The sequence below is a fragment of the Chrysemys picta genome, chromosome 12, assembly GCF_011386835.1.
Source record: "Chrysemys picta bellii isolate R12L10 chromosome 12, ASM1138683v2, whole genome shotgun sequence".
In the NCBI taxonomy this organism is placed as follows: Eukaryota; Metazoa; Chordata; order Testudines; family Emydidae; genus Chrysemys; species Chrysemys picta.
The window spans coordinates 13,893,770-13,911,193 of record NC_088802.1 but is presented as its reverse complement, the minus strand read 5'-3'; the positions used below and the strand labels follow the sequence as shown (position 1 = coordinate 13,911,193).

The following is a 17,424-nucleotide window of genomic DNA, read 5'->3' as shown; positions in this document are numbered from 1 at the left end:
ATATTTGCACATTGCTATGGCCCGTACTTTGTGAGAGGTCTAAGTCCATGTCAATTTCCTCATCACTCTCGTTGCCGCGCTGCAATCGCCTCCTCGGCTGTTCCTGGTTTTGCTTTGGCATGTCCTGGCTCTGCATATACTCCAGGACAATGCGCGTGGTGTTCATAGTGCTCATAACTGCCGCGGTGATCTGAGCGGGCTCCATGATCCCAGTGCTATGGCGTCTGGTCTGAAAAAAAGCATTAAACTGATGGAGGGAGGGAGGGGCGAGTGACGACATGGCATACAGGTACAGGGAATTAAAATCAACAAAGGTGGCTGTGCATCAAGGAGAAACACAAACAACTGTCACACAGAATGCCCCCCCCCCAAAGATTGAACTCAAAACCCTGGGTTTAGCAGGCTGTTGATTTCACGGAGGGAGGGAGAAGCAAATGAATACAGAACAAATCTGGTCCATCTATTTTTTACATCTTAAGCTGGCAGCAGACAGTGCAGCATGACTGATAGCCATCGGAATCTTCTGGGTGCTTGGCAGAAAATGATGTACTATGACTGCTAGCTATCATCGTCAAGAATCAGATGCCCAGAGTGGAAAGTTTGGTGCAGTATTTCTTAGAGGAATCTGCTGAAGAACTTTCCCAAGTGCCTCTGATTGAACTCACTGAGGAGTACGACGATGACGGATACCAATCGTAATACACCATCCACTGCCAAAAGGCAATTAGCTGCTGCGTAGCAATGCAGCCCCACGTCTGCCAGCCCCACGTCAGCCAGCACCCAGATCGCTGATGATGGCTATCAGTCATACTGCATCGTCTGCTACCAAAAGTTAGCTGCTGCTGTGTAGCAAGGCAGTACAACGTCTGCTGGCACCCAGAGGACATATGGTGACGGTAAGCTGAGCGGGTTCCATGCTTGGCATGGTATGTCGTCTGCACAGGTAACCCAGGTAAAAAGGCGCAAATCGATTGTCTGCCGTTGCTCTGATGGCAGGGGAGGTGCCTAACGACATGTACCCAGAACCCCCCGCGGCACTGTTTTTTACATCATCAGGCATTGGGATCTCAACCCAGAATTCCAATGGGCGGCGGAGGCTGCGGGAACTGTGGGATAGCTACCCACAGTGCAATGCTCCGGAAGTCGACGCTAGCCTTGGTACTGTGGATGCGGTCCGCCGACTTAATGCACTTAGAGCATTTTATGTGGGGACACACACAATCAACTGTATAAAACCGATATCTATAAAACCGGCTTCTATAAATTCAACCTAATTTCGTAGTGTAGACATATTCTCAGTCATTGTCTTACACAAATTACTAAGATCCATTGTACTTTTAATTATAATTTTGATTGTTCAGCCGCAGTCACCACCCAATCAGCATCTTCACTGACATGAGCTGTAAATATCTAAGGGACACAGCCCTGAGCACCTGTCCATTTGCCTTTCTCACCACAGCTGGATTTCCATTTCTGGTCCCAGGTGTCTGCTCCCCCAGACTCTCCCAGGCCCCCTGTATTTGTCACTAGATCTCCTCCTGCAGCCAGACTGGACAAGTCACCTGAGAGCCTTGGAGACCGGAGATCTCTGGTTAGCCCATCCCCTGTATAGCGCAGGAGCCCCAGCGCCAGTTCCCCTCACACCCGCTGCCATCTGCAGAGAGCCAGGAATCCCGGAGAGCTGGGGAAACTGTGCAGGGAAACAGAAGCAGTAGCCACCAAGCTAAGAACAGGTGTTACAGCTGCTCACTTGGCCAGCACTGAACCAGGGACCCCTAGAGCTCTCTGTTTATCCCACACCCTGTGCAGTGCAGGACCCCTAGTGAGAGATCACACAGGCTGCCCTTGGCCGTTGGGTCCCAGACGTCACCGGGTGGGGAGGAGCTTGGTCTCCGTACACCACTGAGTCTCTGGTCTCTGCTGGGACTGACAAAAAGGGAGAAAATGGGTGCATGCCTTGCTGGGTGTGGTTGTGTTACAGGATTACTTGCCCCACTAAGGCCCAGGCTGAGATCCCAGCACATTCCACAAGCCCCTGAGCTGCCATCAGATGGACTTTCAGCCTCTGTCCATGTGGTGGAGGGGTAGGAATTGGGTTATTGCCCTGGGGGAGATTTACCTGCCCACAGACAATTTTAACAGTTCTAAAGCTTTAACTTTTTGAATCTCAGTGTCCAGTGTCATGAATTAGTTATTGTCTGACCAAATTATTTGTCTGATCCCCCCCTAATTTCCCACAGCTGTGAACATTTAAATTGGTAACAATTGGAATGAAATGCTGAAACCCAGATTGTTGTGCAACTGTGAAAGTTTAAATCAATAAATATAAAAATTGCTTAAAATAAACATTATCTGTCAAAATTATATAGTATAAAAAAACAGAATTCCACCAAGTCTGACTATCTCTCCTTAGGCTACATCTTCACTACGGGGGGGGGGTCGATTTAAGATTTAAGATACGCAAATTCAGCTACGTGAATAGCGTAGCTGAATTCGACGTATCGCAGCCGACTTACCCCGCTGTAGGGACGGCAGCAAAATCGACCTCTGCGGCTTCCTGTCGACGGCGCTTACTCTCACCTCCGCTGGTAGAGTAAGAGCGTCGATTTGGGGATCGATTGTCGCGTCCCAATCGATCCCCGAGAAGTTGATTTCTACCCGCCGATTCAGGCGGGTAGTGTAGACCCAGCCTTAGACACACAGACCCTGCTCCTGCAGGCTCATCCTCACAGGGGGATGTGACATCCATTTGAAACCCCAGTGACCCTCCCCACCAGCACAGGGGCTGATTGCAGGGCCAGAGCCCTAGAGGTACATTTTTCACCAAAACCTCCAGGGCTGTAATGTTACAGGTGGGGCCCTTCCAACTGAACAAACAGCCTGAGTCAGTTCCAGGAAGGGAAACACCCCCTTGCTGCTGCAGGCGGGGCATAGTGTGAAGTCAGGAAATTGAAACTTACACTGCCCAGAGGGAGCCATGGCTGCAGAGAACCCCATGGAAAGTCTTCAGGAGGAAGCGACATGTCCAGTCTGTCTGGAGTATTTCACAGAACCTGTCATTCTGGAGTGCGGGCACAATTTCTGCCAAGCCTGCATCAGCCAGTGCTGGGAGGGATCCGATACAGCCGCTTCCTGCCCTCAGTGCAGAGAAACTGTGCAACAGAGAAACCTCAGGCCCAACAGGCAGCTGGCAAACATGGTAGAAATCGCCAAGCGGCTGAGTTTACAGGCAGCAAAGGGAACAGGAGGGGACGGGGTGTGTGGGGAACACCAGGAGGATCTGAAACTGTTCTGTGAAGAGGATCAAACCCCCATCTGTGTGATCTGCAGAGAGTCCCGGGCTCACCGCGCTCACACTGTGATTCCCATACAGGAAGCCGCCCAGGAGTACAAGGTACCGATTTTCTGTCCAATCTAATGGGTAATAACTTTCTATTTGAATTACAGGTTAATGGCATCACAAGTTTCCTGAGATAGATGTAACTGTGTCATTCAGCTGTGTGTATCCTTCATTGCATGAAAGATGCTGCACAAATTAATGATATTCCAGCCTGGCAAGAAAGGCAACAGAAAGATTTAAAAATTGTCTGATGTGGGAAAGTTTTCTCTGAGCAGCAGAATCCTCTTCAAACCCAACTCCCACCAGTGAAATAAGGGAACTGTCTGCAGACCGGAAGTTATTAAATGACCAGTGAGGTTTGATTCACAAGAGCTGCAGGCCAGTCTATGTGAGAGTGCTGCCTTCAGACTGGAGAAGGGGGCGTTACAAGCTGTGGCTATTATTATTGATTGTATCACAGTGTTTATTATGGTTATTGGCATCCCAGCAGCCCCTACAGACCCCAGATGAGATCTGACCTCGATTGCAGAGGGCCCTGCACAAAACCCAGTGAGGGACAATCCCTACCCTGAGCCATTTACAGTCTAACTCAGGGGTAGGCAAACTATGGCCTGCGGGCCACAACTGGCCCACGGGACCATCCTGCCCGGCCCCTGAGCTCCTAGCTGGGGAGGCTAGCCCCCTCCCCCCTCCCATGTTGTCCCACCCCAGTCTAACTGGACAAGAGAGACAAAAGGTGGGAGGGAAAACTGAGGCACAAAGAGAGGAAGTGACTTGTCCAAGATCACTCAGTAGGTCAGTGTCAGAGCTGGGTATAAACCTCCATTTTTCCAAGGCCAAGTCCAGTGCCCCAACCACTAGACTACACTGTCCTCCTCAGCAGCACTGAGCAGTGATGAAGTGCGCCAGGAGGAGGAAAAGACTTCTTGATAAAAGCCCCAGGCTCAGCAGGGAGACGAGGTTTCCCACTGGGATTCTGAACTCCTGTGTTGCTCCATGAAGGGTTAAAATCAGCTGCTGCCGGCCTGCACTAGAGGAGATCACTGGGCTAAACGCTGTGTGGACCCCAAGCACCTAGAGGCCACACACAAAAGGGCTCCAGACAGCTCAGGTCCATGCCAAGTACCACTGGGATTAGACTGGATTGTAGCAAAACTAGCCACAGGCAGGAGCTGACCGGTGCCAGCCTGACCTGTTCTAGTGTGTACGTGGGCAAGGAGCAGCCAAAGTGGTTCTATTAGTCCCACCACGCAGCCTTTTGAACTCTTCCAGAATCCACTGCTTCTGGGATCTTTACCAAGGAATGGGACAGTGGGGATCTACCCAGAGCGCCTTGTCACTGAAAGGGTTTAGGGCAGCACTGGGGCAAACCCCAACAGTTCCTTATACAAATCTGCCTAATTAGGGGGGCCACTGAGGCATCCCCAGAATATAGGACATCCCAAGCCTGCCTGCATGGGCCCTCCCGCACCTGAATCGGTCAGCCTGCATGGGCCCCCACCACCTTTGTCAGCGTGCCCCCACCTGCATCATTCTGCATGGAAGTGCCACACCCCTGCCCCCACCCTCACTGGTGTCCTCCTGCATCCTCGGTCTCCTCTTCCCTCTTTTTCACTGGACAAAGCCTCATCCAGTTCTGAGTCCCTACCGGACAGGGATAGTGCTCCACAAAACTGGGACTGTGCAGCTTCAAACCAGATGAATGGCCTCCGGACGTCTCATGGGGTTTGCCCTGGTGCTTAAACCAGCTCCGCCCAACCAGTGCAGTCCCCAGGGCTTCAGGGCTGAAATCCCGGCTCCTGTTGAAACCCTGGTGGCTTCTGAGATTTGTATCACTTTGTTCATTAAACCTCAAAAACAGATTTATTGATTCACCCCCATGTGACTCCAATGTCCTGTTATGCGCTATACCACTAATCAATTCACAAATACCGATAAAGCTTTGTTATGATTGAGATCTCTGTCTAATTACTAAAAAGACTGAATCTGAATTGGTAACGAGTCTGATGAATATGACACACTCCCAGTCTGCATTGATAAGGTTTAATCTCCTTGGTGGCCCTGATGTCACAAAGCGATTAGGACCAACAGTCATCTTGGATGAAGAAACAAAAAGCTCCACACCCCTCACAACCATTCAAATTAAAGTTCCCAAATAATTTGTTTCTTCAGGAAAAAATCCAGACCCAATTGAAGAGTCTGAGGGATGAGAGAGAAAAGCTGCTGGGATTGAAAGTGACGGAAGAGGGGAAAAGCCAGGAGTATCTGGTAGGTGCCTGTTGTTATGAACCAGCAGAGACTGGCAATGGGAGGTCTGTTCGGAGGCAGACTCCAGTGTGGCCTTCGTGAATGTGGACTTGTGTGTGTTTCTCCATGATCATGGATTGCTGGGTCCCCGTGAAGTACTGTCCACTGTGTCTGGTCATTTTGTGCATTAACATGTTTGTTTCTTTTTTCTCCCCTGGTGTCTCTGTCAGTGTAGTGCTGAGTCCTGCCTCTTGCTGCTCTGGGTCTGAATTTACGGAGATCATAAATAACAGAATATGCTAACATGACAGTCATGGAAACCTCCCTTTCAGAGATATATGGGCTGAAGGGGAAGCTGTGAGAAAATCCTCTCCCCAGGGTAAAGTCAAATGTCAGAAATCAGGATTTTCAATGAAGTTCTCCCTCCTGCACACTCAGCTCTCCATGAAAGGACCCCGGGCTCCATCCATGTCCCTGACCAGCCCTTTTCCTATTTTCATACAGAAACAAACACAAACCGAGAGGCAGAAAATCGTGTCTGAATTTCGGAAACTGCGGCAGTTCCTGGTGGAACAAGAGCGACTCCTGCTGGCCCAGCTGGAGAAGCTGGACGAGGAGATTGTGAGGATCCAGAATGAAAATGTCAGTAAACTCTCCGAGCAGATTTCCCGTCTCAGTGAGCTGATCAGTGAGATGGAGGGGAAGTGTCAGAAGCCAGCGAGTGAATTCATGCAGGTGAGACAGGAAAAAAGAGAGGCACCAACTCCATGGGTGCTTAAGGGCTAGAGCACCCATGGAAAAAAATTAGTGGGTGCTTAGCACCCATCGGCAGCCAGCTCCCCCCACTGCCCCCAGCACCTCCTGCCCGCTGATCAACTCCTCCCCCTCCCTCCCAGCGCTTTCCACCTCCCTCTATCAGCTGTTCCACAGTGTGCAGAAGGCACTGGGAGGGAGAGGGAGGAGCGGGGATGGGGTGCGCACAAGGGAGGTGTCAGAAAGAGGCTGGGTAGGGGGGGAGGGGGGGCATGAAGAGGGAGGGCGGGGGTGGGGCATTGGGGAAGGGGTGGAGTGGGGGCAGGGTTTGGGGTTGAGCACCTCCAGGGACAATTAGAAGCCAGTGCCTGTGGTTAGAAACATCCCAGATCCCCACACAGGGAAGAGAGGGTTCCTCAGTCATAAGCACTGGGGCCAGCAGTCAGCGATCTCAGTGTAACTCGGCGTGTGCATTGCTGACATGTGAATGATTATTGTTCTTTGGAGAGTCACAAACACAGAGATATTAGAGATGGAAAAGCCACATTAGCTCAGGGAATCCATGGCCCTGGGGCAGGGGCAGGGCCTCTTTTCCCCATATTTGAAAAATCCCTTCCCTGGGATCCCCTGTGTGCATCAAATGGAACTGAGATTCTTTCCTCTCTCTCTCTCTCTCTCCCTCTCCCTCCCCTCTAGGATGTCAGAAGCACCTTGAGCAGGTACATGGCTCTCTCTCACTCCCCCTCACACTTCACAATACTGGGAAAGAGCTTGATGGTGATGTTAGCACTGCATCTCCCCAGGGCTCTACAGTAGAATGTGTGGGGAATATTACATGTTGGATACGAATCTCTCTGATCAACTTCATCCTGAGTTTCTCAACCTTGCACAGAAGACTCTGGAATTATCCATTCAGTGGGAACGACTGACCTAAAGTATTTCCTAGAGATGTCACCTCCCTGGGGGACTGGCTGCCTCAGGATAGTGGAGATGGAATATGGGCCTGTCACTGCTGGGGCCCTGGTTACCATTCAGCCCAGGGCAGCAGTGGTCAAGAGTCTTTCCCACCTGAGGACTGTTTGGAAACCTGTGTGGAATGAACTGGGGAGTGGGGAGTTGTTGCCTCAGTCTAGTTCAGGGGTCTCAAACACGCGGCCCGGGGGTTCTTTCATGTGGCCCGCCAAGCTCCCACACCCGCCCCCCCTTCCCCTCTGCCTACCCCGTGGCGCTGCGAGCCCTGCGGCGCCACAAGCCCCGCACCACTCTCTGAAGCAGCTGGAACTATGTCCCTGCAGCCCCGGGCAGGGGGTGGAGGCTGGGGAGTAGAGGGCTCCATGCTCTCGCTTCCAGGCACTGCCCCCCGCAGCTCCCATTGGCCGGGAACGGGGAACTGCGGCCAATGGGAGCTTTGGGGAAGGTACCTGGAGGAGCAAGAGCAGCACATGGCGCCGTTCCCCCATCCCTCCCGGGACTCCGGCTGCTTCCTGGAGCGGAGTGGAACAGAGTGGAGCGGGTCCAGGGCAGGCAGGCAGGGAGCCTTCCCTGGCCACGGTACGCGGTGCTGCCACCCCGCAGCCACTCTAGTAAAGTGGTTCTGGGCCGGAGCCCACACCTCGCACCCCAACCCCCTGTAAGGAACCCCCTGCCACATCCCACATCCTCCCACACCCCAACTCCCTGCCCTGAGCCCCTGCCGTACCCTGCACACTTCCTGCACCTCAACTCCCTGCCCTGAGCCCCCATCACAGCCTGCACTCCTCCTGCACCCCAACCCCCTGTCCGGAGCCCCCTGCCACATCCCAAACCCTCCTGCACCTCAACTCCCTGCCCTGAGCCCCCATGACACCCCACACCCGTCCTGCACCCCCTCAGGGCAGGGAGGGAGCAAAGTTGGGGTGAGGACTTCAGGGAAGGGGTTGGAATGGGGGCAGGGAAGGGGCAGAAGAGGCGGGGCAGGGAAGGGGCCTCATGGAAGGGGTGGCAAGGGGGCAGGGACAGGGACAGCAAGGGGTGGGTGTCAGTGATGCTGCCCTCGGGCCAATGCACTAGTCCTCATGCGGCCCTTGTGGTCATTTGAGTTTGAGACCCCTGGTCTAGTTCCTAGGGGACTGATTTCTACAGCTGGGAGAAGCAGAGGAATTCTAACTCCAGTCCCATTAAAGCAGCGACGCCCTAGCAACCAGTTATAATGAGTCACACAAAGAAATGTAATCACGTGAAATTGTTTCTCTCTAGGTGTGAAAAGGGGAAGTTCCAGCAGCCAGAGGAGATTTCTCCTGAACTGGAAAAGCAAGTCAGTGGTTTCTCCTGGAAAATGATTGCGCTATTGGAGACTCTGAGGAAGTTCAAAGGTACCTTGGAGGGATCTGGGAGGGGAAACTGGGATCAGTATCTAACTGTGGGTAGAGAATGGCGCTGGTGTATTGGTTCATAATTAGATTATGCTGCTATTTAATTGTTGGATGAGAATGCCACACACTTAGGGTTCAAGACACTCAGACTGATTAATTCAACCCCTTATTTATTCCAAAAGCATGCCTTGCCATTACAATTACTGTTAAAGTAAGAAATGACAGACATACTGAAATAAATACTGCCCACTTACCTTCTCCTGGGGCATAGGCAGGTCATGACGCATTCCTCCTATTATGCTCCGACTACCCCTTACAATGTCTGACATATTATACACATCCAGATTATATATTTATTAGTTCTTTTCCAATCACCTTTGTGTGTTATTCATTGTAAGTATCTTCTAACTGGCAGGACTTTTGCTGTCCAAGCTATTTTCAAGTTATTCTCGTTTCTGATTCGTTCATTACCAGTCATTACACACTGATGTTCATGGGTCACTTTGACCCTTTTCTCCACATGGGATTTTTTGGACTTTGCTAACTGCTCCTGGGCAGTACATTTTGCGTGTCTGCTGTCTTTAAGCACATTGAGGTCAAAACATCTCTTTGTCCTACATAGCAACTTATGAACACATCACTTAATAACACGGTCACTAAAGGCAACATTTCCCTTATGTCAAATACGATGATTTCTGAAAATCTTATTTCATTGCATAAAAGAAAAGGTTCTACCAATCCCAAATGATCGGACACATTACCTCCCAGGTTAACAAATGTTTCAGATCTTACCCAAATATATGCTACAGCCATTTCTTATTAACTAAACTAAACTTTATTAAAAAACAAAAGAGAGAGAGTATGGGTTAAAAGATCAATATACATACAGACATGAGTTTGATTAATTGAGGTCCAGATTCATAGCAGAGATGGTGAGCTTTCTAGTTGTAAAGAGTTCTTTCAGAAATAGTTCATAGTCCACTGTCCAATATCACCTTCAGGGCGTACCAGCATAACTGCGACCTCAGTCTTGACACTCAAACTTCCCCTGATGAAGCCTAAGCAGCTCTGAGATGACAGAATCAGGACCCAAGGATCTTTTATACAATTTCATGCCATTTGACAAGTTGGGAGTTCAAAAGGACATTGGTTCCATTGCTGGGAGATGCCTGAATGAGAGCGGAAAGAGATTTCAGACCTTTTTACATTAAATACCTGAATGTGTCTGTCTGTTTCTGTGTCATGATGAAAACACAATTCTAGGAGTTCAGAGTGGTGATGCTGTTATAAATATGAAGCCTGAAATCTCACCTCTCTTATCCTTTCCCCCTCCAGACACTCTGCTGTCTGCACTGGAGAGAAAAAGAGGGGAACCACTCGCAGCACACAGACAGGGTGAGATTGCAGCCTCTTCCCAGCGCTGGCCCCTCTCTGTGGCCCCCCCCGTGCTCCACTTCCTCTGAGACCCTGCTCCCTGGCCAGGCCAGAAGCAGAGCCAGGCTCCCACCCAGGGAGCCCAAGCGGAACTGGGGAGCCCTGCACCCTCCACCTGCCCTGGGTGGCACGCTCCGGGGAGTGGGGATATGGGGTGGGGACTGCTCTCACTCGCATGGGTGGCAGGGTTGTAGAAATTTTGGTGGTGCCCAGAACCCACTCCCCACCACCTGCCTAAGGCTGTGGGAGGGGGGTTGGGTGGGGGGAGGAGGTCTGGGGTGCAGGTCCTGGGTTGGGGATTAGGGTGCAGGAGGGGTGCAGGGTGCAGGTTCTGGGATAGAGTTTGAGTGCTGGGTGCAGGCTCCGGGCTGGGGCAGGGGGTGGGTGTGCAGGAGGGGGTGAGGGGTGCAGGCTCTTGGATGGAGTTTGGGAGTGGGGGGCGGTGCAAAGGGAGGAGGTGCAGGCTTTGGGAGGGAGTTTGAGGGCAGGAGAGGGTGTGTGGGAAGGGGGAGGGGGTTTGGGAGGGAGTTTGGGGATAGAAGGGGATGCAGGGGTGAGGGCTGTGGGTCTGAGGATGAGGGGTTCATGATGCAGGAGGGGGCTCAGGGATGGAGCGGAGGATTAGAGTGTGGAGGGATGAGGGCTGTGGCTGAGGGGTTTGGAGAGTTGGAGAGGCTCAGGGCTAGGGTGGAAGGGCAGAGTAAGGGCAGCCTGTCTTCCCATTAGTAGATGGGGGACACTAGGACCCGGGGGCAGCAGACAAGGGAGAGGCAGGCGGGGAGGCCTCACAGCAGGGGGACGCGAGGAGGCGGGGTGGCAGGTGGAGGCCAGGGACCCATCCAACACTCTCCCGCTCCCTGACTGCCCCCCCCCCCCGGACTCCCCTTACCATTCTGGCTCCACGTGTTTGTAAAACATGCTGTCCGGTGGGTCGGTTTGTGTGTTACACAGGGCTGCAGACAGAGGGAGGGGGAAGCAGGGGAGGGCTCTGGCTGCTGGAGGCCAATGGGAATGGGTCAATCGGCCCAGCCGCCCAATCAGCAGCTGCACTCTGCATGGAAGGGAGGGAGGGAGGCGAAGGAGAAAAAAAACCTGGACATTTTAACCTTGTTTCTGTGTCATGATGAAAACACAGTTCTAGGAGTTCAGAGTGGTGATGCTGTTATAAATATGAAGTCTGAAATCTCACCTGTCTTATCCTTTCCCCCTCCAGAAACTCTGCCATCTGCACTGGAGAGAAAAAGAGGTGAACCACTCCGAGCACACAGACAGGGTGAGATTGCAGCCTCTTACCTGCGTTGGCCCCTCTCAGTGGCCCACCCCTGCTCCACCTCCCCCGAGGCACTGCCCCCTGGCCAGGCCAGAAGCAGAGCCAGGCTCCCACCCAGGGAGCCCGAGCGGCACTGGGGAGCCCTGAACCCTCCACCTGCCCTCGGTGGCGCACTCCGGGGAGTGGGGACATGGGGTGGGGACTGCTCTCAGGCCCCACAGAAACCCAGCCAGGGCAGATGGAGGGTCAAGGGCTCTCCCCAGCAGATAAGGCTCCCAGCCTGGCCAGGGGTCAGGGGCTTGGCGGGAAGAGGAGTAATGGGGCAGGGCCACGAAGTGTGCAGGGCCACCAGTGGTGGGACCTTGTGCAACACCCCCAACTTTTACCAAGGGTCCGGAACTCCTGGGAAGATCCAAAGCTGATGTCACACAAACAATCCTGACACCAACCTTAGTGCTGAGTTCATGCCCACGCTCATGAACAGAAACACTCACTAAGCAGCACCTGAACAGAGCTCTCTGTCCTGAGGGCTGAAACATCCCTCTGCTTTACCCCGGTGCAGGGTGTCTCCCCATCACTCTTCTCCAACATCCTGCCTTTCCTTTGGGCAGGACTGGGCTCTCCCATTGGAGCTGCTCACTGATTCACGGACTGGGGAGATGCTCTCCCTGTCATGCTGGCAGCTCCTCCCTTCTCTCTGGGCTGGGGATGTTGCTACCCCACCCAATGCCACCTCCTACTCTCTGGTCTTCAGCAGCTCTTCCCCAATGCTACATCATCCTCTTTATTCCCCAGTGTGGGAATGAGGCTGCACAGGGGATGGAGCTTCCCTCTGGGGTATAGAGCTGGTAACGGCCTCCTCTGCTCCCTCCTCAATAAAAGCTTCTGACACCTTCCTGGCTGTGTCTCTGCCACTGGGAATGGAGCAGCCCCAGCAGAGGGAGCAGGGAGCTGAAGCTTCTGGAAGCAAATGAGAAACACACTAGGCCCTGGTATACACTAAGAGGGTGGGGGCGTCGTCCTAAGATACGCAACTTCAGTCTCGGGAACAGCGTAGCTGAAGTCGACGTATCTTAGGTCGACTTACCTCGTCGTCCTCACGGCGGCGAGTCCACTGCTGCCGCTTCCCCATCGACTCCGCTTCCACCTCTCATGGCGGTGGAGTACAGGAGTTGATGGGGAGAGCTCTCGGGGATTGATTTATTGCGTCTTGTGTAGACGTACCCTGAGGAATTGCAGTGACATCTCTGCTCAGTCTCAGGTGCCCAGAACAGAGGCAGGTCCCTGGGATCCAGGACTGACCCAACCAGAACTGGGCTGCTGGGGAGTGTGAGAAATGTCCCTAGCCTCCCACAGAGCTCAGCTCTGCTCCTAACGCTCTGATTCTCTCTCTCCCCAGTGAATGTGACTCTGGATCCAGACACGGCTCATCCCCAACTCGTCCTGTCTGAGGATGGGAAAAGTGTGAGATGGGGAGACACACAGCAGGATCTGCCCGACAATCCTGAGAGATTTGACACTGACCGCTGTGTGCTGGTCTGTGAGGGATTCACCTTGGGGAGACATTGCTGGGAGGTAGAGGTGGGAAATAGGGGAGGCTGGGCTCTGGGGGTGGCCAGAGAATCTGTGGGGAGGAAGGGACGGATCAGCCGTAGCCCTGAGGGAGGAATCTGGGCTGTGGAGCGGTGGTGGTGTCAGTTCCAGGCTCTCACCTCCCCTGTGACCCCCCTGCCCCTGAGCCAGGCTCCCAGCAGGATCCGGGTCTGTCTGGACTGTGACCGGGGGCAGGTAACGTTTATCGATGCTGGTGACGAGGCCCTGATTTTCACTTTCCCACCGGGCTCCATCCCTGGGGGAAGAATCCGACCCTGGCTCTGGGTGTGGAGATCCCAGCTCAGACTGTGTCCCTGAGACACCGGGGAGGGGGAGGGGGGCACAATATTCCACTGGGGACCCTGAGATCAGCTTCTCTATCCTCACACACCCTAGTCTCTGTGACCACCATAGAGAGCATTGAGTGAGCGAGGTAGTAAAGCCGATCTCATCACTGCCCCAGGCATTGTGCAGCCTGTTTGTCACTGTCCTCTATGAGCCAGGAGGATTCTGGGGATCCTGGGTCAGACAGTGCCACTGAGTCATGGGGGGAACAGCCCACTGGGAATGGAAAAATGGGTTTCTCTAGCCAAGTAATCCTAGCCCCTATGGCCTGGAGGACTCCTGTCTACCCAACCCAGCCTCTTAGCTCTATGGCCTCTGGAAGCTCCCCCCCCCCCTCCCTGTAGTACTAGGCATGGGAGGGGGAGCGGGAAGAACTTTTGGGGTGCACAAGGGGAAAAGGGGCCCTGAGGGGCAGATGTGGGAGCTGCAGAGTCACAACTGGTTGAGGGGCTGGGGGTAGAATTAATGTGGAGCTGGGGACAGGCATATGTGGGGTGGCAGGGCACAGAATTAGTTAATTGGTATTTGGTGTTTTGGGAAGAAGCTGGAAGCTCTGCACCAGCCGGGAGCCTGGGAGAGGGAGACCCAGAGACTGGGGAGTGTGCATTCATCCCAATATCCAGTAGAAATGAGTGACTAGCATAGACACTTCCTACATCGGTAGAAGGGGATTTACAATCAATGCAGTAAATCCACCTCTAGGAGAGGCAGGAGCTAGGGCAACAAAGAATTCCCTTGATCTATCTGTGTCTACATCAGGGGTTTGATTGAACTAACTACATCACACAGGGTGTGAAAGTTTTCACAGCTCTAAGCAATATAGCTAGGCTGACCTAAGGTTTAGGGGTGGATCAGGTCTCAGAAAGAATAATGGTATATCTACACTACAGTCGCTACTACAGCAGAGCTACCGCACTACAGCTGGGTCACTGAAGTGCCATAGTGTAGATGCACCCTGCATTGACGGAAGTGTTTTTTCCCTCGCTCTAGTTAATCCCTCTTTCTGAGAGGCTGTAGCCAGGTCATCAGAGGAATTCCATTGTCTGCACTGGGGGTTAGGTCAATCTAGCTGTGGCACTCAGAGCACACAATGTTGTGGAATCTCCATCTCTTGAGATATTTAAGAGTAGGTTAGATAAATGTCTATCAGGGATGGTCTAGATGGTATTTGGTCCTGCCATGCGGGCAGGGGACTGGACTCGATGACCTCTCGAGGTCCCTTCCAGTCCTAGAGTCTATGAATCTATGTTTCCCAGCCCTGAATAATGTCACCAGATTGACCTAAGTGTTAAGTGTAGAGCAGGCCTAAGAGGGGTTTCCCTGCAGCTGGCTGAAAACACAGGGGCTGAGGGATTGGCTGGCAGCTTGGTGTGTGTGAGATGCAGAAAGCCAAGAGAATCAGACCTGACTGTGATCTCGGCAGGAAACTGAGTGACAGAACTTCCTTCAGGCCCAGGGTTCCCAAACATAGATTTCTGAGTAAGAAAACTGCCGGCTGCTGTTTGTTTGTATGGTGTTCAGGGCACAGGAATGTGTGGACGTTGTTCGTAAATAATAAAGATTGCACCAAAGAAATACCTGACTCCTATCATCAATTTCTCCTGCCAATGGAAGAACCTAGCAAGGCCCCAAACACTGGCTAACTGCTGAGGTCAAAGGAGCAATGGTACAACCCGAGTCAGAATCTAGACCTGTGGAGGCAAATGCGTTGGTGGGAAACATTTGCGGGAGCTCCAGCAGCAAAGAGCCTGTGCAGAGGAGCAGATTGCTGCTAACTGTGGACTTGAGCATGTCCAGCTTTGTGGGCCGAGCAGTCCCCATTGTCCCGTGTCTCCGGCCTGACACTCCTCTGCCCAGAGTCAGACACACCAAAACATGGATCCCTGGCTCGTATTCCCCCCAGCAGAACCAGTCAATGCAGTGATAATGAACTCGGTATTGGCCCAAGGAGAAAAAATGACAGGAAGAGACTGGGGCAGCTGGAACAGGGTGGAGGATTGGGGTGGGGAACGGGTGGGATTGTTACTTTCCCTTTTGTATTTGGAGTTTTACAAAATTAAAACCTAAAATCTTCTTTCCAGCTCTTAGCTCGTGTTTTGAATGGGCCGGGCTGTAACCTTTAGACTGTGATGACATAAATCTTAGAAGATTTACCATAAAATCAACCTTCAGCTCAAGGGTTGCTCTGGATTAATGAGTTGTTGCCATTTTCATGCGTTGTCACTAGCACACACCGGCTGCCTCTGACCTTAACCCAGGGAGCCCCTGTAGCCCGGGGGGTCCCAGGCGGGGGGTTAGATGTTCAGCAAGACACAGCCAAGCCAAGGCTCCTCTGCACACACATTGTCACTGAAATCACTCACGCTTGTTTAGTTCCCCCCTATAGCTGTTTCAGTGCAAGTCTGTGTGTGGCTGTGGACACCCTCATTGTGTATTAATATAACCCTTCTGCCAGTTGGAGTCAGCAGCAACCAGGGCTGGGTTCAATATCTAGGGATTCCTCTTCAACAGTACAACACAGAAGCTGCTCCAGCCCCCACCCAGTAACCTGGGAAAATTACAACCCCCTGGGCACCTCTGGGAGGCAATACTTCCCCGCTCGCAAGCACAGAGTCTGAGTGTAAAAATGAAACTTTTAATGAAAGGAGGGAAATCACACGGCATTCATTTGGGAAAATGCTGCAAGCTGGATTAATAAACATAAAACTATGAGCAACAACCACCCTGGAGTACATTGGGCAGCTCAGAGAGGCCTCACGGAAGACCTCTCAGATGGAGCAAAAAGAGCTGCTGGTCGTATCGGAGCCTGCACAGGTGGCGGAGGAAGGTGTGTGCCAATATGCCCCACGTCGAGCCACCTGCACTATAAAGCACTGGTTCTCAAACTTTTTTTTTTTTTGCGGACCACTTGAAAATTGCTAAGGGTCTCAATGGACCACTTAATGATCTTTCCAAATGTTGTTTGTACCGTTAGCTAACTATTGTAAAAGCGCTTTGGATAAAAGCACTACATAAAAAAAACCCTTAATAATAAATGTTTTTTGTTCTACAAATAAAAGCACACAACTCATATTTTAATATCAGTGGTCTTACCTTTCTAATGCAATGTATGTGTCCTCTTTCCCCTGCTGCGGCAGCCCCCGCGCTGGGGCTGGGAAGGAGAGGGGGTCTCTCCCTCTCTCTCCCACCATGGCAGCCAAAGAGCTGGGGCTGGGAAGGAGGGCTGTCTCTCCCCAGCAGCCGCAGCTCTGGAGCTGGGGAAAGTTGGTTCTTTCTCTGGCTGCCGCTGCCCTGCACATCCCAAATTTGCCCCACCCTCTATTCTCACCCCATTGCCCCCCCCCCCAAGGCCACCACCTCACCTTACATGTGTTTCTTCTCCAGGGTTCAGGCACCTAATTAGTGAAGCCATGCCTACACGGATCCACTAAGTAGGTGGGTGGCCCTTCATTCTCTCGTGTCTGGCTGCCCGGGCGCACACTTTAGAGGGAACTATCCGTGGACCACCTGAATGGAGCTCGTGGACCACTGGGGTCCATGGACCACAGTTTGAGAACCTCTGCTATAAAGGACCTATTGGAAAAACCTTGGAGGTGGGCGGGCACAAGCTCATCCACTTCTAAATGCCCCTCCCCCAGCCTAGTGGGAGAGACCACTGGACCCAGGATCCAAATGAATACAGGGGACAACTAATGAAAAACGGGGATGGGAGTGAAGGTCACAGGGTCAAAAGAAGGGAACTGGATGGGGACACTGAGCAGAGAACCACAGACAGTGCCCACTGCTCCTCAAAGCTGTCAAAGGAGTCAGTGGACGCTGCCCAGTGGAACTGTGCCCAGATGCGTGAAACCTGGGAGGAACAGAAATAGGCCCCCAAAGTCACAGAGCACCCCCTCATCCAGCATCCTCATCCTGGTATTATAGATGGAAACTTTGGCCAAGGCCAGGAGGAAGTTGATGAGGAGGTCTCGCGACTTCGTGGGGCCATGGGTAGGGTGTGCGAAAAGGAACAGGTGTGGGGAAAAGTGCAGCCAGAACCTCAACACGAGGTTCTGAAGGAGCCGGAATAGGAGCTGCAACCTGGCACATTC

General features: G+C 52.5%; 2 protein-coding genes and 1 long non-coding RNA gene across 3 annotated transcripts in view; 1 reads left to right on the top strand and 2 right to left on the bottom strand.

Annotated features, from left to right (window-relative positions):
• LOC101953026 (zinc finger protein 850-like) overlaps positions 1 to 2,872 on the bottom strand; it is a 40,777-nt gene extending 37,905 nt beyond the window's left edge. Inside the window, exon 1 of the mRNA XM_065564777.1 lies at positions 2,517 to 2,872. The gene's annotated coding sequence lies outside the window, so the exon portion shown is untranslated. The remainder of the gene's footprint in view (positions 1 to 2,516) is intronic.
• Positions 2,873 to 2,926: 54 nt separating this feature from the next.
• LOC101931847 (zinc finger protein RFP-like) lies at positions 2,927 to 14,908 on the top strand. Its single transcript, XM_024113642.3, has 8 exons — positions 2,927 to 3,394; positions 5,513 to 5,608; positions 6,092 to 6,322; positions 7,037 to 7,059; positions 8,576 to 8,691; positions 10,027 to 10,086; positions 11,339 to 11,398; positions 12,795 to 14,908. Exons 1-8 carry the CDS (start codon positions 2,978 to 2,980, stop codon positions 13,304 to 13,306), a joined length of 1,515 nt encoding a protein of 504 aa, XP_023969410.2. The 5' UTR covers positions 2,927 to 2,977; the 3' UTR covers positions 13,307 to 14,908.
• On the bottom strand, positions 9,504 to 11,423 carry LOC135975050 (uncharacterized). The gene is made up of 2 exons (XR_010592107.1): positions 11,015 to 11,423; positions 9,504 to 9,860 (listed from the first exon to the last, which is right to left on the bottom strand). It is a non-coding gene; the product is annotated as an uncharacterized LOC135975050 (long non-coding RNA).
• Positions 14,909 to 17,424: the final 2,516 nt, after the last annotated feature.